This window comes from Triticum urartu, chromosome 3, assembly GCF_003073215.2.
Source record: "Triticum urartu cultivar G1812 chromosome 3, Tu2.1, whole genome shotgun sequence".
Classification (NCBI taxonomy): Eukaryota; Viridiplantae; Streptophyta; class Magnoliopsida; order Poales; family Poaceae; genus Triticum; species Triticum urartu.
Genome location: NC_053024.1, coordinates 306,096,391 through 306,120,617, shown reverse-complemented (window position 1 = coordinate 306,120,617; position 24,227 = coordinate 306,096,391). Strand labels below are relative to the sequence as shown.

Sequence of the window (24,227 nt, the reverse complement as noted above, 5' to 3'; positions counted from 1 at the left end):
TATAGTTTAATCAACCTAATGTCTGCGAACAAAAGGTAGATTTTTCTTTCCTTCTAAATGTATAAGAGAGAGGAATACATGATAGAGCTCCTTATGTGATAATAAAACCATATCACTTGTGTGTATGTGTTGTCAACTTGTCATATAGGCAACAGTTCAGTGCACGCTCTGAACAGAACAAATCAAGAGAAATTAGTTGTTAACGGTATGTCGTCAATATTATTGATGATATGGAAATAATGAGAGGAGATCACACGATATTTTTCTCAAAATTTAATCATTGTCTTTACAGTTTACGCATTACATTGTCACGCCATTACAACACTAAAAGTTCAGAAAATTGCATGAACAAAACAAACAGCAGAACACAGAAACTCAAATCAAACACACAAATAATGCACGAGTGTGCAAGTACACCTGCACGTCTCTAGACACCAGTTGGGGCAATGGAGTCATCGTCGCCAACGTTCTCCTTGGAGAGCTCCTCCAGCGACTTGCCCTTGGACTCCGGCACCAGCAGCGAAAAGAGCAGACCCAGGAAGTTTGTGCCCGCGAGCACGAAGAGAGCGTTGCGCATGCCGATTCCCCGTGAGTAGCCGGTCTCAGGCTTCTTCTGGTCCTGTGACGCATACAGGAACCCGAATGCACCGATGATCGCGCCTGCCTTACCGGTAGCAGCAGAGATACCGTGGCATGTGGATCGGAGCCTCGCAGGGAAGATCTCAGCTGGCACGATGAAGGTTGTGCTGTTGGGGCCGAAGTTGGCGAAGAAGAAAGTGAGCCCGTAGAGCACGACAAAGCCGGTGTGATGCCCTGGCTTCACCAAGTAGTCGTACGGTATGGCGATTGCTAGCATGAAAATGGTCATCATGGTGAATCCCATGAGCTGGATCCAAAACCTCCCAATGATGTCGATGAAGGCGACGGTGAACCAGTAGCCAGGCACGGTGCCACATAGCGCGATGAGCGCTTGGGCGCGGGCGATGCGGTACAACTCCTCCAATGCATTCATAGTCTTGGCCGGCGGGATCCACCCGATCTTGGTGAAGATGTCCTTCTGGAACAGGTTCTGGCTGTAGAAGGCCACATCGAGTAGGAACCAAGTGCTTGTGGTCGCTAGCAAGTGCACCCCGTGGCGCTTCATGAACTGTCGGGAGAAGAGGCCCCAGGTATCACCGGTGGCCCGCTCACCCTGCACGTTCTCCTCTGAGATCTCCTTGTTGAGCACCTTGGACATGTCTGATGTGGCTTGCTTCGTGTTGCCGGCGATGAGTGCTGTGTACCGCGCAGTTTCGGGCATCTTCATGCGCCAGTAGTAGGTCAGGGCAGCCGGGATGGTGCCGAACATGACGATGATGCGCCACACGTAGTCGGCCTCCGGGCCGATGGACGCCGCGGCGTCGATGTAGAATGGCGGTGCAGGGAATGCATGTCGGAATGCGGACGAGACGATGATCGTGACGATAGTACCAAATAGGATGCCAAACCCCTGCATGGCAAACACGGCGGCGATAAAGGTGCCGCGGGTCTTCTTGTTAGCATACTCCGACATGATGGTGGCGCTGAGAGGATAGTCGCCGCCGACGCCGAAGCCGAGCCAGAAGCGGAAGAAACATAGCGTCCCCATTACGCCCTTGGCCTCGTGTCCAAACGAGAGCCCAGACGCGATGGAGCAGAGGACCATGAGGATGAGCGTGAAGCCGTAGACGCTCTTGCGGCCGAGCTTGTCACCGAGCCAGCCGAAGAAGAGCTGGCCGGCAAGTGTGCCGCATAGGGCCACGCCGTTCACGGCGGCTGACACGTTTGCCGGGAGGTGGCCGGGCTCATTGAGGGCAGGGTCGGTGTAGTAGATGCGCCCCAGCAGCTTGGTGACGAGGGCGATGCAGAAGAGGTCGTAGGCGTCCGTGAAGAAGCCCATGCCGGCGATCACGACGGCCTTGAAATGGTACAGCTGCGTCTTGGCAACGTCGAGCGCTTTCAACACGTTGAGCTGTTCAGTCGCCATGGCCGCCGGCGATCTCTCGGCTAAACTTCTGTACTTCTTCTGGTTCTCTCTTGTTGTGTGCTTTGCTCCACGCTTCTAGGACGTATATATAGGCATAATTCCGGGTGAAAACATACAGGTAAGGATATATTGTGGTATGCCAATCTAACATTGCTAGTTGCAACTATAAAATATCATATGCACGGCATCGCTTGTAAATACAACGGATTGTACATTATCACGATAGTTCTTACAAAAATATACGCAGAGTCAACGGATGGTACATTTCTATTATTAGAAGGATTAAGAGGGTGTTTGTTTCCAGGGACTTATTGGTCTAGGGACTTAAATAAGTCCCTATAAGTCTCATCTAAACCAAACAGGAGGGACTTATAGGGACTTAAAGTGGGCATTTGTGACTTATGGAATAAGACTCTCAAGGAGGGATTTATAGGGACTTATAGTTGTAATATGGTCTTATAGAGACTTATAAGTCTCGGGAATCAAACATGTAGGGACTTTTTAGGGACTTGGGACTTATAAATTGGGACTAAAAAAAGTCTTAGGACTTATGAACCAAACAAGGCCTAAGGTATGCCAACTTTAAGTTTATCAGGTTTGACCTCCGAATTTCAGTACTATAGAATTGTGGGAAGAACAGTATTGAAACCAGATCATGGTTATGCTGGGAATATACCTGAAAGGAACAAACTGTTCAGACACAAGCAAAGCTTTGCGAGAAAAGGTCAAGATTATCCGATGAGTTGTATCACTACAAGCATGGAATTGGTGACATTTCTTCAGAGATGGAGTTAATATTTTCTCTCCTCTATATATCACTGGAAGAAGGTAGGCACTCCGCCGATTTCATCAAGTCACGGGAAAGCAAAAGAAACGGAATTTCAAAGATAAATAGGTGTGCGGTGCTAGGTCCTGCAGACTTAGCCACATAAAGTCATACAAATATAACCATTGCGATTGTTGTTGCTCAGTTGCTAAATCTAATTTCAGACTTCAGAAAGTTTCAGAACAAAATAACATTTGCAACGCCTATATGTTTAGAAACATTGGTCATCTGATACACCCTGTTTCGTTCACATGGTTCTGGAAATGTAGGATATCATGCCATTTGAGGCTGTAACACAGGAAAAATGAGGAAATTTTCTTGAATAGGTGCACGAAATTGTAGTCACAGAAACAAAGGAAAATTCCCAACTTCAGAAATCAGAAAAGGTTCAGAACAAAATAGCATGCAGCAACCATACATTTAGAACATTGGTCGTCTGAAATATAAAAAATACTCCCTCCGTTCCTAAATACTTGTCTTTCTAGGCATTTCAACAAGTGACTACATACGGAGCAAAATGAGTGAATCTACACTCTAAAATATGTCTACATACATCCGTATGTAGTAGTCATTTGAAATGTCTAGAAAGACAAATATTTAGGAACGGAGGGAGTACTAAACATGCGTTTTTTTAACAAACTACTAAACGTGTGCGGATTTAGCAGCAAGCAGACAGGGCAGCATTGAAAACCGTACTCCATACTATTTAAACTGTTGACTTACATCCTCTTTGCCAAATTGCAATCAGTTGGGCGAATCACAGCTCGTAACATAGCTGTGGCATTAGATCATCGTGAGAGCAGTGCCTGATGTCGACAGTACTTAGCTTGTTTAAAACCCTCTCAACGGGAGAAGAATATGTGAAGATTCGAATATGCTGTGGAACCTTGCCAACTTATCACTAGTTTGTAATAATACACTAATACTAGTAATTCCCGGTATACGCGAGCAAGACCTGGTACTGGCCTCCACGATAATACGGCCATAGTTATGAAGATCACGCAGCTTAACTACTATAGAGGATATTTTCCATCTGTAGCCGCTTGCAACATGAAATGTTTCCTCAGGGACAGAAAAGTTCGCCTTTCAGCCATTAACTATTGTATGAGTTTAATTTCGAATGCGATCGTCCAAAATAATTGGCGCATACCGAAAGATTAGCTACAATGGAGTCCACTTCTACCATCTTACCCGTACAACTCATGCCTGTGTCATAGTTTATGTGATTAAAAATATTTGGACGAAATGTATAAAGAGCACAATCATTGATCCCAAGAGAATTTATCAAATGCTTATCTACAACAGCTCTTATCCACAGCAGCTTTAAAACAAGGAAGGAGCGTGACGGTACAACAGCCGTAAACTCACATGAAAGATTATCAATGACAGCTTACGGAAACAATTAGTAGTGTTAAATAGGAGTATAAATTAAGTTTTGTCACGTCAATGAGGTGTGCAAATGATCGCCCATACTTGAGTCTTGATAGTTCCCACTAGAAGGAATCCAGAACATTTCGTATGTTGATTATAGTTATCTTAATGAAGATTGGAGAAACGAAAACAGACAGCAGGACAGGAATGTTTTGTGTAATGTCGGGTCATCGTGTGCTGGTTAGTGCGGTTCAGTAATATATGAAGTTGCGTTGCAGATATTAGATGTTGATTCATGTGCAGTTGTCAACTACTTCTAAAAATTGTAGATTTTTGGCCCTCTACGAGTTACTGAAAGCTCATTTATATTTGTGGAACTATGATAATCTCATTCTAGTTGAACTGATTGTAGATATTTCTTCGCTACCCCGATTTTTCTAATCATGCTCAAAGCAAACATATCATTGTGTTCGGGAACATAAGAGATGAAATGTTTGAGGACAACCACCTTGTAGTAGAATTTAAGTAACTTCAGTATGATCTAACGAATATAGTAATAGATCATTCCAAACTTGTTTTCCACAATCCCTTAAAATCAATAAGCCTGGCTAGCATTTGTTCTGGAATGCAACAGCCATAGCTTTACCCATCAGCAACACAGTTTCCCTTGTTACAATGAAAAAAGAGAACAGCATGCAACATGTGAACGACGACCACAGTTCCTAAAATGTGCGGTTCCCTGATAGTTCCACAAGCTATTGTTTCAAGAAATTCACTCCAAAATGCCGCTTTCATGCAACTATCCACCAATATACAGGAGAGGACTTATGCTTAAGGCCCATTAATCTAAGGCCCCAGTGTTACTTGTTAGCGGCAAACTCAAGTAACATTACTTCCTGAAAGCAACCGCTCATGACGAGGACATACGGCTAACTGTATACACTCTATCATCATCACGCTTGACAATTACTCCCTCTGTAAACTAATATAAAATATCTTATATTACTTTACAGAGGGAGTACATAAGTAGCTAGTTGAATTATGCAAATCGAATGTCAGCCATGTCAATTTTAAATGGTTTGACATTTTTAGTTTACTGTTGTTTTGACTATACTATCCTTTAAGCAAATTGTCTCAATGCCTACTGCAAACTCAAACTAAAACTGAGCAAACATCTCGCTAGCAAACAAATTACCGGTGTGGACGAAATGGCAAATAACAAACAAGTTAACTTACCAGGTGGCCAAAATATCTTGGCACCATACAGTATCTGGGAAAGGGTGCATCTACGTAACTTCACAAGATTATTACGCCAGCATGTCCAGAACATTGATAACAGGACAATCTTTTCCTCCACTGCAAGCAGTCAAAATTTTACAGTACACAAGGACTAGGCGATTTAGCCCAGCGGGATACCTTGAGAGACATTTAGGTACAGCCTTTATTTGGTTATACAGAACAAGATACATATACATAACTAGCTTCCTAAGATAATAAAGAATGTAATGTAGAACATAGTGTCAACTCAACTAGATACATACTTCACGAATCTAGATGTGAACTCTTCTACAGAGAACAGAGATTTGACAGAGGGGTGACCGGGAACTGGGAGGGACAAGTTGCTAAATATCAACCTGACGGTCTTTGGTAGACATGCTTTGTTCTAGGATCAACGATTATGCCCTTTCCACCATTCACTTCGAGATCATGCCTGCATGATTAATAATGTCAGTACCGAACATACCTTGCCTTGGCTACCAGGCCTGCGTAGAAGCTAGAAAATTTGCAAGGATTGCTTACTGGAAGACAAAATCTGGAATTGTTAGTTGTTCCCGTGGCACGTATCTGAATAGCTGCATAAGTCTGTCAACATAGACAACTTTCTTCCAGACCTAATTGACGAGAACAAAAAAAAAAGGTTGGAACTGAAAGAAAAAACCATGCCCACTATAATATAATCAAATGAAAAGTAGTTGCAACCACACTTACATCTCCATCAACAAGAAGCTGCAACGCCAAAATAGCCGTTCTCAATCCTAGCGTTGGGTGGAGTACATATATAGCCTGTGTTGACCGATGCCATCAGATGTTATTTTTCTTCAAACATAAAATTAAAATTGCACAATGAGATCAAATGAGGTACCAACCTGAAGATTTCGCTGATGCTTACGACCTAGCATTTGTTGTAACCGCTTCATGAATCCCAAGTCTGGCTGTCTGTAAATTAAATTAAAAAAACTTATATTACATCCAATGCTTCTTATATGTTAAATGCACTAAGGTTCAGACAGGGATGCAGTTTCCTTCCCAGCCTGCATATCCAACACTTACACTTGTAAGGACGCTGCTGAGTGGAAATAGACAATTGAGTAAGGCTTTTGAATCAAAGGTTCAAACTCCTGCAAACAAAGTATATCATGATACTGTCAGATTTTACTGTCCAAATGTTCCAAACCAAGATGAATGGATACTATAAAAAGAGGTAGTAGCAACAATCATATATGTTAGAGAAGTTTGTAGATCTACTTCCATAGTCCAAAATTGTTGCTACGTTAACTGCCAGATACATTGGCTAGAATTTCTTGCTGCACGCCCACTCAATTTTGTCAAATTGTGTATATATAGGATTCCTTTATACACTCCCGGGAGTACTCTTACATTCAGTACACCTTGTAAACAAATCTATGATACCGCTTTATCCTTCTCAATATAATTCATTAATTAATAGTACGAAAAAATATCACCAGGGCACCTTCGTTTTGCAATATATCTTCTTTTTTCGAGAAAACACAAAGGACCTTTGCGTTTCATTTCATTGAGAAGGTAGAAGTACAGTCACAATCCTCCTAGGAGGCATGGGTTACAGATAGTTGGGAGAAAGTCAGTGGACATCCCAGATTGAAGGCAAGACAGTTCTAAGTCCTAGAGCACCGGCAATATATCTTCTCACATACAGAAAATCAGTATATATGCAAAGTATGTAAAATCAGAAAATCAGTTACAGAGGTAGTAATTGCTAATGAAGTATATTAAAAATAATAATGTATAACCGATTAATACTAAGTGGTGTATGAGGAGCGGGTGTACATACTCCCAGGAGTATAATGGTATTGTGAATTTAGATCTTCTAGGCCAGTTTGACACCTTAAGAAACTTCTGCATTTTGAGGACAAAGCACTGCATACTGATCCTCAAGGTCATGAATCATGATATCAGGGCCACTATGATTCATTTGAAATCAATCCAAAAATGTATCATTTCTAATGTGGGTTGCCTCAGACATCAGAAATGCAGCAAAAGACTTTCGGTATACACAGTTATGAGGATATGCAAGAATGAATTATGAGATGATACAAAAAGTAAAATTGCATTCAAGTATTATATTAAGTAAAATCACAGTAAAAACATTGAACAAGCTTGAGCAATTCACTAATCAATATACAAGCGTTGAACTACCCTAACTGGCAAATCCTAAGTCAGAAAGTCAAAGGTGAACCTTTGGGGATGTTTGTGGTCAATCAAATTTAGTTGGTACATGGAAAAGCAATCAGGTGTATTGTACAAATAGCATGCGGGATTCAACTGTTTCAACAAAATTAAGGATCAACTAAATTACCTTTACTACATATAGAATAAATCGTTCCAGGTCCAAACAGCGAAGAAGAAAGTGAGCGCCAACAACAACCATAATTGGACGCCCTTCACTGTCAACTCCGCCACGGTAACTGCAATTGACCCCAAAAAAATCAAAATACAAGCAAATGATACAGTAGCAGAAGGAAAATAACCATGGATAGAAAACAAACTAAAGAAAATCCCCAAAAAAGACGAATTTACATACATTATTTTCATTTCAGCGATTTCTGAAAGATTAAGGGAATTTGCTTTAGCAAGGTATCTTTGATGAAGTGAATATTCTTCTGCAGCCGATAATGCAGGACCACCAAGATCACCAAAACCAAGCAACTTAGCAAAATTAAATCCCTTCTTTGCCTGCGCAGACTTTTCCCATTGCTCCTTGCGTCGGAGATCCGGATCTTTAATTATGGACATGAAAGATGGATCCAAATATGAATCCAACTTAGAATTTCTGTATGGGATAAATTAGAATCAGAAAAACTCCAACTAAACTATGAGTATCTTGCCATTTCTGCCAATCATCGTTAATAGTATGTTTCAGTCTCACCTTCTACGTGTCAATCCAGAACCAGAAAGAGGAATATCTGCGGGCACGGGAACTGCATACTTGCTATTTGCTGCCTCAGCAGGCAATGTTTTTATTCTTATTTTCCTTTCATCTATTATTGGCTCACCATTCTCGTCCCCAACATCAGCTGGAAGTTTTAACGAAGCTATCTCTTCCTCTTGTTTGTCCCGTGGGAAATAAAGAGGAAGCAATCTGCAGAATGCAACACTGTCAACATATGCAGGAAAATCACCACATTTAATTAGTAGTACTGGATTTCAGTCTAAGTACCTTTTATATATCTCTGTATCAGTTGATGATATGGTACAAAAGACAACGGCAGTTATTTTGTCCTTCTGCTTCTCCAGAAAACGTCTCACAGTTCCTGCTCAACCTCATCCAAAGAAGATGGGACTTAAAAACTAGGAAAGGGTAGCTGTTCAACAGAAAAATCATGAACACAGATAAATCCATTCTTTGCAGTTTGCATCCGCAGGATAACAGCCATAGAACAAATCAAACAATAGCGGAACATAAAGAGAAATGAAAGAAGATATTGACAATATAACTCACTTATTGCCACATGGGCAGCCGGTTCACGGGGATAATTTTTGGCTTCTGTGTATATGCAGCCCATTGCAATGCTAATCACATGAAAGGCAAAATAAATAACTTAACCTCGCATAAATTGCAGGGCGTACAACGTGGAATGCAGTATTGCAAGACATCAAACTGTAACACAAACAGAATATGCAAGTATTCAAGCGTCAAAGCTTTTAATATACCTTTCAAGACCATTCTCTACGAGTAGTTCCAGGCAAGACCTGTAGCAGTGGCTAAGTGCACTCTCTGCAGCTGTGTGATACTTGACAGCATATTTAGGGCCCACTGTATGGATGACTTTCCTGCAAAGCATGTCGATAAGCATGATAACAGATGGAAGAGCAAATAAAACGGAATCGATTGTCATCCTTGAGTGTAAGACAGGTACAACTCTGTTCTGCTACACTTACAGAAAGTATTTATTCAAATGGAAAATGAGTCATTCAAATTGCACTGTTAAGCGCATTACACCCAAACTACTATAAGCTTTACAGTATGAAATGCAGAATGGGACATGGAAGCAGACAACTTGTCTGAGCATACTATGGCTATCCCATGGTGAGCAAGCATTGCAGTTGTAATGGCTGGTGTGATGTTGCACAGCCAGAGTAATCACCCAATATGGTCAGTCCATAGTGGGCATTTTGGGCTAAATAGAGATCTCCCCACTACATTGTTACATCAGTAAGTAACTAAATGTAAAATATCATCGAATGTCTAATGATAAAATACATCAGCACATCAGCAAATTAGTATTGCCTTGGCAAAAAAAAAAATCACCCAGTTCACAGCAGTAACTGACTGAAAAAAAATTCCAGAACGGTGGGTGGGATGTCTCAGAGAGCAACCAGGGTCAGTTGGTGAACGACAGTGACCACAAGATTGTTCGTTGTTCATGCCCATGGAATCATTGACAATGAAATGTTGCTCGTTCTGTTAATTCAGATGATAATGTACTTAATCGTTAATTCCTTCTGCAGGCATCTAACTACTACCTTTCCAAGTTATCCAAATGAACTTTATGGTGGGCACTACTTTTGGTATCCAAGTTCATTTTCTGCAAATGCTGGACTAAATCCAAAGTGGACTTCTGTAATCCCTGAAACTACTCTTTTCTTGAAAGCTGCTGCTCGCCAAGTTAAAAATGATTATTATAAGACGTCAAGAGCGCTTAAAAGCACAATTATCTAAAATTTGACTGTCCACATAAAAGGGGTCAAAATCAGTAGTTACAAAGGATTATTGATCGAATGAACTTCTCTAGGGAGCAAACATCTCGTATATACCCACAATGGGCAACGGACGACATCCTTTGTTTAAGAATGTGTAGGCAGAGCGTTAGAACTTCAGCAATGGTTGCCCAACTACATTTCAATGCTGGGAGGCTCAGCTATCTGCCCTCTCGAGTCTCCATTCTCAGGTAACAAGTAGAGCGCTCATGAAAACGAAATCAAATCACCAACCTAGCAGGCAGATCATAGGCATTGGTCATCTTGGCCATCCCAGTCCGGCACCCACCCTGCAAATATCCATAAAAACAGAAACAAAACAGACTGTGATCACGAGTCGAAATCCAAATCCGCCCCTGGAACAGCAACCGAGGAAGTGGCGTACCAAGGTGGCGCACTCCTCAGCGAGCTCCGGCCCCGCCGCGGCATGCAGCCCCGGGCTGCTATGCGCCTCGTCCAAGCTCTGCGTACAGCAACCACGCAGGAACCGTTAGCACAGGCATGGATGGTGGCAGTGGCACGCATATCTGCGGCATCGGGAGGCAGGCGCGACCTCGTTGGTGGAGTTGACGACGGCGTCGACCTCGAGGTTCCAGGGGTGGCCCCGCCAGAGGTAGATCCTGGAGTTGACCTCGGGGTCGACGGGGAAGCGGCAGGCGGCGTGGCCCCCGCCCGCCGCGGCCGCGTCGAGCGGGTCGGCGAAGGAGAGGAAGGAGGAGGCGGGGGCCTCGGATCCGGCCGCGGTGGGGGAGGAGGGCGAGTGGAAGCGCTGGTCGGGGTCGCTCCAGCGCGGACCTGGTCGAGCGCCACGGCCGGCTCGACCCCGCCCACGCCGGGCGCCATGGCCGCCGCCGCCGCCGCCACCGCCCCGGGGGAGGCGGAGGCCGAGGCGGCCGCCGGCGAGCGGTGCTGCATGGCGGGCGACGACGGCCGGATCAGAGCCGCCGCGAGAGGCATGGCGGGGGGGCGGGGTTCGCGCGCGAGGAGGTGGCTGGTGCGGGACCAGTTTGGGGATCGGGGCGGAAGGGAGGGAGGGAGGAGAGAGAAAGTGGGATTAGATTTTGGATCCTCTTTTTTTAAATTCGCCACAATTATTGCTGCGGTCTGTGGAATTTTTTTTGTACACGCGGGCGAGGTAGGAAGAGACGTGGACGGGTGCGCCCGTCTCGCTGACCATTGTGGCCGGTTGTATGGTTGGCCCGGCATGTCAGTGTGTGTGGTTGGCCGTATTTGGGTACGTTTGGGATCTCCATGAAGCAGATGCTAGGAGTAGCTTTTTTTTTCCTGAACCAAACTATGGTCGGATGGTTAGAAGAACGGTGTTATTCTTAAATAATAAGGGTTCAAGTTCTGATGCCTACGGTTACTTCATAAAATCTCAAAATGATATGTCGGCTGAGTCGCTTAGAGGTGCCCATAGAGGTTGCGTGTGTGTTTTTATGGATGAGTGTATGCGTGTATATATGAGCTCTTGCGTATGTACTCTGTTAAAAAAAAAGTAGTTTTCTTTAGAGAAAGGGAATGAGTAGCTGGATTTTGTTTTTTCCAAAAATAGCTAGATTACGCCAACTCTAACGAATCAACGCAGTTCGTCCGTTCGCTTCTGTTGCCATTCGTGCGGACAAAAACACGGTCCAGCACCGCATAAACGGGCAGTGTCCGTTTTCTTGTATGCTTCAACTCATTTTCAGCGGAAATTGGGTGTTGCGTCCGCGCGGACAAGCAGCGAACACTCGCGACGTCCTCTCCTAGCTCGCACGTTGGTGGCACACAGGTTATTCCCCAACCCCACCGAGTTCGTCCTTCCTGCCAAGACTCTTTCACCGCCGCCACAGCTTCCAACTCTTCGCCACCCCTACCATCGCATCAGCCGACGCCTCCTACCGTCGATGCATCCATTGACGCCCCCACTGCCGGCATTAGGACCGCTTCTTCCTGCCGACGACATAACTCACAACCCACACCCTGCCCAAGGTCACTGTCGCCGCACATGACCGTGACCTCTACAGTCGCCACCGGAGGACTCGAGGTCCGTCAACCTGCCACCGAAGGACGAGGCCCTTCACCATTTGAGACTCGTCCACACTCACTCATGGTTCTCATATTGGTTCGATAACCTTAATTCTCTACTGAGAGAAATACTATCCGCTATTATATTGTTTCACACTTCCTTTTCGGTGGAAATCCCAACGCAGCTCACTAGTAGCACCTTTAAGGAAAGTGGGTGCATAAGTGAACATATACGTGTTGATTCCACTCAAGCCTTTCTGAAGCGAGCTCTTTCTTCATAGTACGTTTTTCCTATGACTCAAATATGCCGAAAAAGAAATGCCAGAAAGAAACCATCTTCTCTATATGTCACCAAGGGGAATAAATCGTCTTTTGCAATATGATAGAATATTTGAAATGCTCAACGCACATGATTAGTCCCCAAATTGCATTGTCATCAATCACCAAAACCACTAAGGAAGAAATATGCCCTAACACTACTACTATTGGAGACTTTGAATTCCTTTCCTGTTTCCCGAAAAGAAGTATCAAATTGTTATGATTGGAACCATGCCTATCCAAGTTGAGGTAACATAGTGCTATACAAAAAATTCTCGGTTTCAAGTCACTTGGAAATAATTCGTTAATAAGACTTGATCAACCTTGTTAATTGATTCTTTTAAAGGAGCATATGGTTGATGAATTCCGTAAGCACAACTTTCTGTAACTTTAGTTTACTCTCTGTTATAATTAGTTTTCATAAAGTTTAAATGCCTTGTGACGTCCTGATTTGCTAGGTTTTTTGAAATTTCTATGCAAAAATAAATGTTCTCAAAATGCCATGAAAAATTAGTAATGATTTTTCCGAGTAAATGAAAAATGTTGGCACAAAAAATTCCAGAGGGGGGTCAACTCTGGGCCCACAAGCCTAGGGGCGGCCCCATAGGGTCGCGCCAAAGGGGCCTATGGGGCCCACATGCACCCATTCACTTGGTACCCGTGGCCCCTGCCTTTTTCCTCCAGAATTTTTTGTTCTTGCCTCTTAGCTCATGCTCTTGCTACTACACACATTTTTCGATCTCTTTGCTCAGAGTTTCATTTCCGAAACTTTTGGAGGAATTGTTCCTTGGTACGTGACTCAACCTTAGAGGATCATCGAGAGCTTTTAAATACTCATGAGAAGCTACGCTTTGAAAAGCTCAATCTAGAGCAATAACATGGGTTCTTAAAAGCAATCAATGATGATCTTCATAAGAAAAGTTTTTCTTACATTGCCAAGCGTTTACTCTTGTCTATTTACATGCCGCAAGTAAAATCTAGCAACAAGAGCAAGAAAGATTCTTCTTCTAGTAGTAACAATAATCATGTTAAATCCAATATTGTTGCTTCTAGTAGTACTCTTGATTCCACTAACGATCACTTAGCCAAGTTACACTTGAGTAAGAAAATAGCTTATTGAAGGGAATTATAGAGCAATGTGTCTACAAGAGCCTTGCCGGCAGTAAGCAATTTGAGGACATTGTATGCAAGCAAGGAAGGCACCGGAGGAATCAAGGTATTGGTTTTGAACGTAAGTTCAATGCCAATGGAGTTGAGTGGGAAAAAGATCAATACCCCAAGACGAAGTTTGTTCCTCAACAAGAGAAGTATGATCCCACTTCTTTCAAGGGAACACAAGCTCAAGATGATTTTCCACCACAAGACCACAAGCTAAAAGGCAAGGACAAGCTTCAAGAGGAGATTGATGCATTTGAAGAAGCTCCTAAGGCCTTGGTCAAGTGGGTCCCCAAGACTTCATCAAGTTCTACTTCATCACGTTCTACTTCATCAAGTACGACTACAACTCCAAGGGTTCCCATCAAGATGATGTGGATTCCAAAGAAGAACTAGAGAGTTCTTGAGGGTGACTCCGCCAACATATTCCACTCATATTCATTTTGGCAAGGACGAGTGCAATCAACATTCACATCTTGCACTAGTTCAAAGAGTCACAAACCCTCTTGTTGGTAAGACAAGGAACAAGGTGTTGGGGAACGTAGTAATTTCAAAAAAAATCCTACGCACACGCAAGATCATGTGATGCATAGCAACGAGAGGGGGGAGTGTGATCTACATACCTAGTAGATCGACAACGAAAGCGTTTGGTTGATGTAGTCGTATGTCTTCATGATCCGACCGATCAAGCACCGAAACTACGGCACCTCTGAGTTCTAGCACACGTTTAGCTCGATGACGATCCCCGGACTCCGATCCAGCAAAGTGTCGGGGAAGAGTTCCGTCAGCACGACGGCGTGGTGACGATCTTGATGCACTACAGCAGCAGGGCTTCGCCTAAACTCCGCTACAATATTATCGAGGACTGTGGTGGCTGGGGGCGCCGCACACGGCTAAGGAAAAGATCACGTGGATCAACTTGTGTGTCTCTGGGGTGCCTCTGCCTCAGTATATAAAGGACCAAAGGGGGGAGGCTGGCCGGCCACATAGGGCGCGCCAGGAGAGTCCTACTCCCTCTGGGAGTAGGATTCCCCCCCCCCCCAATCCTAGTTGGAATAGGACTCGTGGAGGGGGGAAAAGAGAGAGAGGGGCCGGCCCCCTCTCCTTGTCCAATTCGGACCAAGGGAGGGGAGGGGCGCGCGGCCCACTATGGGCTGCCTCTTCTCTTTTCCACCAAGGCCCATTAAGGCCCATCTAGCTCCCCGGGGGGTTCCGGTAACCTCCCGGTACTCCGGTAAAATCCCGTTTTCACCCGGAACACTTCCGATATCCAAACATAGGCTTCCAATATATCAATCTTTATGTCTCGACCATTTCGAGACTCCTCGTCATGTCCGTGATCACATCCGGGACTCCGAACAACCTTCGGTACATCAAAATGCATAAACTCATAATAAAACTGTCATCGTAACCTTAAGCGTGCGGACCCTACGGGTTCGAGAACAATGTAGACATGACCGAGACACGTCTCCGGTCAATAACTAATAGCGGGACCTGGATGCCCATATTGGCTCCTACATATTCTACGAAGATCTTTATCGGTCAGACCCGCATAACAACATACGTCGTTCCCTTTGTCATCGGTATGTTACTTGCCCGAGATTCGATCGTCGGTATTCCAATACCTAGTTCAATCTCGTTTGGCAAGTCTCTTTACTCGTTCTGTAATACATCATCCCGCAACTAACTCATTTAGTTGCAATGCTTGCAAGGCTTAAGTGATGTGCATTACCGAGAGGGCCCAGAGATACCTCTCCGACAATCGGAGTGACAAAACCTAATCTCGAAATACGCCAACCCAACATGTACCTTTGGAGACACCTGTAGTACTCCTTTATAATCACCCAGTTACGTTGTGACGTTTGGTAGTACCCAAAGTGTTCCTCCGGTAAACGGGAGTTGCATAATCTCATAGTCATAGGAACATGTATAAGTCATGAAGAAAGCAATAGCAACATACTAAACGATCGGGTGCTAAAGCTAATGGAATAGGGTCATGTCAATCAGATCATTCTAATGATGTGACCTCGTTAATCAAATAACAACTCATTGTTCATGGTAGGAAACATAACCATCTTTGATTAACGAGCTAGTCCAAGGTAGAGCATACTAGAGTGACGCGATTGGACTTTTTTTTGTCTATGTATTTCAACACAGTATTGAGTTGTCCGGGGTTAATACATCGAGGCATGAGATAATAGAACAGTGTTATTCATACGTTAATCATTGTTGGTGGTTGGGTTGAGGAAATAAACAAAACGGATTGAGTGTGGGCCGCTAGGCTATTATTTGCGCTTCAGTCTCTCCCACTGGGCAGAGCTATAGTCAATAATTCTAGATACAGCAGTAATGAATTCTAAACACCGGTTGCATCGAGACTTGGTGCTGATCATAGTTGTTGCTCGTGGAAGAGCGTAGTGCAACGGGGGCTTGCAAGTATCAGATCCGTTATGAGCTTGCAATTCTCTATTCACCTACCGGACTAGTGATGGCCGGATTGAAGGAAGCCTCGAGGCGTTGGTTCTCTTTGTGAGATATCGTGATTCCTGGCCTGAAGGGAGATTGCACCAAGATGATTCACAGAAAGGACTGTCATTGGACCCTGCGACTAGGTAGGACAGCTAGATTGGGGGTGGGATATTGAACTTGTCGCATGTGTCGCAGACGTCGCTTTGTCATTGTTGTGCTTCCGAAGCACATAGTACCTTCCGCTTCACATGTAGATCCGCTACATATGCTGTTTAGGAACTGCACCAACTTGACAGCTCCACCGTGTTAATGTAAATACGTTACCGGTTTGCGTATAGAATCGTCCGCGATCATGTCAAAGCTGCATCAACGTAAACCTTTTACGGTGAGCTCTTTGTCACTCCATATACGGAGAAAGCATATTCCTAGTCCTTCAGGTAGTTCAGGATGTTCTTTGACCGCTGTCCAGTGATCCACTCCTGGATTAGCTTTGTACTGGTTGGTGGTGTTTTTTCCCTGCTAGACTGAGAGTCAAGGCACACATCAGTCGGTGACACAGCATTGGAGATAGTCAGTATAGATCCGGATGATAGCGGGCGTGATGCAATTGAGGGAAATCGTCATAGTCTCTTCCTTCATCGCTTCTGCATGTGGTCGTGCATTGTAGTGCTTACGCAATCTTCACAGGGCAGCTGTAAGACGAGGGTCAGAGAAGCGCGTCCTTTGTCTTAGGCGCATTGAGACTTTCTTAAAACGTGTCAAAAGGTATGGGTTGCGTGAATAGCCAATTAAGCGTTTGAGTCTATTCTCGATAGATGCTTAATCGCCGTATATGTACAGGGCGAGCGTCAGCCTGAGGTCTTTCAGTGAAATCTTTATTCAAATATCCTCTTTATGCTACAGAAATTCTATATCATTTCCAATTACTAATAGTCATCCACATATAATATCAGAAATGCTACAGAGCTCCCACTCACTTTCTTGTAAATACAGGCTTCTCCAAAAGTCTGTATAAAACCAAATGCTTTGATCACACTATCAAAGATATTCCAACTCCGAGAGGCTTGCACCAGTCCATAAATGGATCGCTGGAGCTTGCACACTTTGTTAGCTCCCTTTGGATCGACAAAACCTTCTGGTTGCATCATATACAACTCTTCTTCCAGAAATCCATTCAGGAATGCAGTTTTGACATCCATTCTGCCAAATTTCATAATCATAAAATGCGGCAATTGCTAACATGATTCGGACAGACTTAAGCATCGCTACGGGTGAGAAGGTCTCATCGTAGTCAATCCCTTGAACTTGCCGAAAACCTTTTGCGACAAGTCGAGCTTTGTAGACAGTAATATACCGTCAGCGTCAGTCTTCTTCTTGAAGATCCATTTATTCTCAATTGCTTGCCGATCATCGGGCAAGTCAACCAAAGTCCATACTTTGTTCTCATACATGGATCCCATCTCAGATTTCATGGCTCAAGCCATTTTGCGGAATCTGGGCTCACCATCGCTTCTTCATAGTTCGTAGGTTCATCATGATCTAGTAGCATGACTTCCAGAACAGGATTACCGTACCACTCTGGTGCGGATCTCACTCTGGTTGATCTACGAGGTTCAGTAGTATCTTGATCTGAAGTTTCATGATCATCATCATTAGCTTCCTCACTAACTGGTGTAGGTGTCACTGAAACAGTTTTCTGTGATGCACTACTTTCCAATAAGGGAGTAGGTACAGTTACCTCGTCAAGTTCTACTTTCCTCCCACTCACTTCTTTCGAGAGAAACTCCTTCTCCAGAAAGTTTCCGAATTTAGCAACAAAAGTCCTGCCTTCGGATCTGTGATAGAAGGTGTATCCAATAGTTTCCTTTGGATATCCTATGAAGACACATTTCTCCGATTTGGGTTCGAGCTTATCAGGTTGAAGCTTTTTCACATAAGCATCGCAGCCCCAAACTTTAAGAAACGACAACTTTGGTTTCTTGCCAAACCACAGTTCATAAGGCGTCGTCTCAACGGATTTTGATGGGTCCGTGGCAGTTTTTGCCCTAGGTTGTGAAGCAACCTATATTTATATTTAACGGGAATTTGCGGGGTCCGTTGGTTCTCTTTAGAGCGTGACCTTTCGCCTAGACGTATAGCGGGGAGAAGTCTAGTAAGAGACTCATAGGATCGCTACCATATCGAGAAGGGCAGGACGATTAAGACTATCGCGCTATAGTCAGCGTTACACTGGGTTTCCGGTGAGCGTGAGTTTGCGAGAATCTATTTTCCGCAGTTGGTTCTAAGAGGACTATTCCAGAAGATGCTCGACACTCAAATAATTTTCTCCTCCACGGATCTAGAGCGTTAGAGAGACTATTTCTTGGTTAGCGTTTATGTATGTGTGCACCTTCGCTTCTGAATCTTGAACTGTTTCAAAGCGTTCAGACTTAGTTTTTCAGTTAAGGTAGATAGATGTCCATTGTCTCTGCGTAAGTCATGTTCGTGAAGTGAGAAAAACGATATGTCCGTTCACGAACCTCATGATATTTGCACCCGGACCACATAACGATCGAGATGTAGATTTGCCAACAAATCTTGCTTGCTCGGTCCATAAGGACCAGTTGTGTCGTGTTGTGGAGACGGCGTTTAGTCATGTCGCCTGTGAGTGCTACAGTTCGACCGAAGTGACCCGTTAAGGTAGAGTGCATAAGCAAGGTTGGTTGGCCAGATAGTCCATCAGCTATGGAGTTTCTTCGAGATTGCGCTTTATGCAAACCGTATCTGAGCCGTGAAACGTGGCAGAGGCCGGTTATATAATGAAGAATGCAACTAGCGTTGCAATGCCGAACGGCGCAGATCGTGGCTCACATTAATGATTGTGGTCTACTACGGGTGGGGAGATTCAGATGATAGAATAGAGCTAGCTTCTTCAAGGTGCATTGTACCATTAATATAAGAATACTTGGTGCTATGATGAGAAGAGAACATGCATGTATCTCGAGTAAGAATAGACCGGGCTCGAGCAAAACGAGGATCCAGGTGATATAATGTGCATGCTTAATCGCTGACTGTCCGAAATTAATAAGTATAAGTCTAATATAAGTCTCCTGAAGTAGATTTTAGGATGGAGCATATTCGCTTGCGATCATCAGCTGACTTGAACGGTTTCCCGAACTCGTATTGTACCTCTGCCTTAACCTATCGTCGCGGATTCGTAGGCCTGTTCTCACTAACTTGTTAAGTGGTCACAGAAACAGTGGTGATGCAGCTACGGTTCAAGAAGGGAGTCAGGTACAGTTACCTCGTCAAGTTCTACTTCCTCCCACTCACTTCTTTCGAGAGAAACTCCTTCTCCAGAAAGTTTCCGAACTTAGCAACAAAAGTCTTGCCTTCGGATCTGTGATAGAAGGTGTATCCAATAGTCTCCTTTGGATATCCTATGAAGACACATTTCTCCGATTTGGGTTCGAGCTTATCAGGTTGCAAGCTTTTTCACATAAGCATCGCCGCCCCAAACTTTCAGAAACGACAACTTTGGTTTCTTGCCAAACCATAGTTCATAAGGCGTCGTCTCAACAGATTTTGATGGTGCCCTATTTAACGTGAATGCGGCCGTCTCCAAAGCATAACCCCAAAACGATAGCGTTAAATCAGTAAGAGACATCATAGATCGCACCATATCTAGTAAAGTACGATTACGACGTTCAGACACACCATTACGCTGTGGTGTTCCGGGTGGCGTGAGTTGCGAAACTATTCCGCATTGTTTCAAATGTACACCAAACTCGTAGCTCAAATATTCTCCTCCACGATCAGATCGTAGAAACTTTATTTTCTTGTTACGATGATTTTCAACTTCACTCTGAAATTCTTTGAACTTTTCAAACGTTTCAGACTTATGTTTCATTAAGTAGATATACCCATATCTGCTTAAGTCATCTGTGAAGGTGAGAAAATAACGATATCCGCCACGAGCCTCAATATTCATCGGACCACATACATCTGTATGTATGATTTCCAACAAATCTGTTGCTCTCTCCATAGTACCGGAGAACGGCGTTTTATTCATCTTGCCCATGAGGCACGGTTCGCAAGTACCAAGTGATTCATAATCAAGTGGCTCCAAAAGTCCATCAGTATGGAGTTTCTTCATGCGCTTTACATCGATATGACCTAAACGGCAGTGCCACAAATAAGTTGCACTATCATTATCAACTCTGCATCTTTTGGCTTCAACATTATGAATATGTGTGTTACTACTATCGAGATTCAATAATAATAGACCACTCTTCAAGGGTGCATGACCATAAAAGATATTACTCATATAAATAGAACAACCATTATTCTGATTTAAATGAATAACCGTCTCGCATCAAACAAGATCCAGATATAATGTTCATGCTTAACGCTGGCACCAAATAACAATTATTTAGGTCTAATATTAATCCCGAAGGTAGATGTAGAGGTAGCATGCCGACCGCGATCACATCGACTTTGGAACCGTTTCCCACGCGCATCGTCACCTCGTCCTTAGCCAATCTTCGCTTAATTCGTAGTCCCTGTTTCGAGTTGCAAATATTAGCAACAGAACCAGTATCAAATACCCAGGTGCTACTGCGAGCATTAGTAAGGTACACATCAATAACATGTATATCACATGTACCTTTGTTCACCTTGCCATCCTTCTTATCCGCCAAATACTTGGGGCAGTTCCGCTTCTAGTGACCAGTCTTCTTGCAGTAGAAGCACTCAGTTTCAGGCTTAGGTCCAGACTTGGGTTTCGTCTCTTGAGCAGCAACTTGCTTGCTGTTCTTCTTGAAGTTCCCCTTCTTCTTCCCTTTGCCCTTTTTCTTGAAACTAGTGGTCTTGTTGACCATCAACACTTGATGCTCCTTTTTGATTTCTACCTCCGCAGCTTTCAGCATTGCGAAGAGCTCGGGAATAGTCTTATTCATCCCTTGCATATTATAGTTCATCACGAAGCTCTTGTATCTTGGTGGCGGTGATTGGAGAATTCTGTTAATGACGCAATCATATGGAAGATTAACTCCCATTTGAATCAAGTGATTATTATACCCAGACATTTTGAGTATATGCTCACTGACAGAACTGTTCTCCTCCATCTTGCAGCTATAGAACTTATTGGAGACTTCATATCTCTCAATCCGGGTATTTGCTTGAAATATTAACTTCAACTCCTGGAACATCTCATATGCTCCATGACGTTCAAAACGTTGTTGAAGTCCCAGTTCTAAGCCGTAAAGCATGGCACACTGAACTATCAAGTAGTCATCAGCTTTGCTCTGCCAGACGTTCACAACATCTGGTGTTGCTCCAGCAGCAGGCCTGGCACCCAGCGGTGCTTCCAGGACGTAATTCTTCTGTGCAGCAATGAGGATAATCCTCAAGTTACGGACCCAGTCCGTGTAATTGCTACCATCATCTTTCAATTTTGCTTTCTCAAGGAACGCATTAAGATTCGACGGAACAACAACATGGGCCATTTATCTACAATCATACATAAACAAGCAAGATACTATCAGGTACTAAGTTCATGATAAATTTAGGTTCAATTAATCATATTACTTAAAGAACTCCCACTTAGATAGACATCCCTCTAATCCTCTAAGTGATTACGTGATCCAAATCAACTAAACCATGTCCGATCATCACGTGAGATGGAGTAGTTTCATTGGTGAACATCACTATGTTGATCATATCTACTATATGATTCACGCTCGACCTTTCGGTCTCCGTGTTCTGAGGCCATATCTGTATATGCTTGGCTCGTCAAGTATAACCTGAGTATTCCGCGTGTGCAACTGTTTTGCACCCGTTGTATTTGAATGTAGAGCCTATCACACCCGATCATCACATGGTGTCTCAGCACGAAGAACTTTCGCAACGGTGCATTCTCAGGGAGAACACTTCTTGATAATTTAGTGAGAGATCATCTTAAAATGCTACCGTCAATCAAAGCAAGATAAGATGCATAAAAGATAAACATCACATGCAATCAATATAAGTGATATGATATGGACATCATCATCTTGTGCTTGTGATCTCCATCTCCGAAGCACCGTCGTGATCACCATCGTCACCGGCGCGACACCTTGATCTCCATCGTAGCATCGTTGTCGTCTCGCCAATCTTATGCTTCCACGACTATCGCTTCCGCTTAGTGATAAAGTAAAGCATTACAGCGCGATTGCATTGCATACAATAAAGCGACAACCATATGGCTCCTGCTAGTTGCCGATAACTCGGTTACAAAACATGATCATCTCATACAATAAAATTTAGCATCATGTCTTGACCATATCACATCACAACATGCCCTGCAAAAACAAGTTAGACGTCCTCTACTTTGTTGTTGCAAGTTTTATGTGGCTGCTACGGGCTTAAGAAAGAACCAATCTTACCTACGCATAAAAACCACAATGATAGTTTGTCAAGTTGGTGTTGTTTTAACCTTCGCAAGGACCGGGCGTAGCCACACTCGGTTCAACTAAAGTTGGAGAAACTGTCACCCGCAAGCCACCTATGTGCAAAGCACGTCGGGAAAACCGGTCTCGCGTAAGCGTACGCGTAATGTCGGTCCGGGACGCTTCGTCCAACAATACCGCCGAACCAAAGTATGACATGCTGGTAAGCAGTATGACTTATATCACCCACAACTCACTTGTGTTCTACTCGTGCATATAACATCAACATATAAAACCTAGGCTCGGATGCCACTGTTGGGGAACATAGTAATTTCAAAATTTTCCTACGCACACGCAAGATCATGGTGATGCATAGCAACGAGAGGGGGAGAGTGTGATCTACGTACCCTTGTAGATCGACAACGGAAGCGTTAACTTGGTTGATGTAGTCGTACGTCTCCACGGCCCGACCGATCAAGCACCGAAACTATGGCACCTCCGAGTTCTAGCACACGTTCAGCTCGATGACGATCCCCGGACTCCGATCCAGCAAAGTGTCGGGGAAGAGTACCGTCAGCACGACGGCGTGGTGACGATCTTGATGTACTACCGTCGCAGGGCTTCGCCTAAGCACCGCTACAATATTATCGAGGACTATGGTGGAAGGGGGCACCGCACACGGCTGAGAATATGATCACGTGGATCAACTTGTGTGTCTAGGGGTGCCCCCTGCCCCTATATATAAAGGAGCAAGGGGAGGAGGCCGGCCGGCCCTATAGGCGCACCAAGGAGGAGTCCTCCTCCTAGTAGGAGTAGGACTCCTACTAGGAGGGGGAAGGAAGTGGGGAGGGAGAGGGAAAGGGGGGCGCCGCCCCCCCCCCTCTCCTAGTCCAATTCGGACCAGGGGGGAGGAGGCGCGCGGCCCACCTTTGGCTGCCCCTCTCTCTCTCCACTAAGGCCCATATGGCCCATTACTTCTCCCGGGGGGGTTCCGGTAACCCTCCGGCTCTCCGGTTTTCTCCGAAATCACCCGAAACACTTCCGGTGTCCGAATATAGCCGTCCAATATATCAATCTTTATGTCTCGACCATTTCGAGACTCCTCGTCATGTCCGTGATCACATCTGGGACTCCGAACTAACTTCGGTACATAAAAACTCATAAACTCATAATATAACTGTCATCGAAACCTTAAGCGTGCGGACCCTACGAGTTCGAGAACAACGTAGACATGACCGAGACACGTCTCCGGTCAATAACCAATAGCGGAACCTGGATGCTCATATTGGCTCCTACATATTCTACGAAGATCTTTATCGGTCAGACCACATAACAACATACGTCGTTCCCTTTGTCATCGGTATGTTACTTGCCCGAGATTCGATCGTCGGTATCTCAATACCTAGTTCAATCTCGTTACCGGCAAGTCTCTTTACTCGTTCTGTAATACATCATCCCGCAACTAACTCATTAGTTGCAATGCTTGCAAGGCTTAAGTGATGTGCATTACCGAGAGGGCCCAGAGATACCTCTCCGACAATCGGAGTGACAAATCCTAATCTCGAAATACGCCAACCCAACATGTACCTTTGGAGACACCTGTAGAGCTCCTTTATAATCACCCAGTTACGTTGTGACGTTTGGTAGC

General features: G+C 44.2%; 1 protein-coding gene and 1 pseudogene across 1 annotated transcript; both read right to left on the bottom strand.

Annotated features, from left to right (window-relative positions):
- Nucleotides 1-294: 294 nt before the first annotated feature.
- LOC125548340 (inorganic phosphate transporter 1-2-like) lies at nucleotides 295-2,063 on the bottom strand. Its single transcript, XM_048711969.1, has one exon. The coding sequence runs from the start codon at nucleotides 2,003-2,005 to the stop codon at nucleotides 428-430; it is 1,578 nt and encodes a 525-aa protein (XP_048567926.1). The 5' UTR covers nucleotides 2,006-2,063; the 3' UTR covers nucleotides 295-427.
- Nucleotides 2,064-5,531: 3,468 nt separating this feature from the next.
- Nucleotides 5,532-11,208, bottom strand: LOC125543882 (annotated as a pseudogene).
- Nucleotides 11,209-24,227: the final 13,019 nt, after the last annotated feature.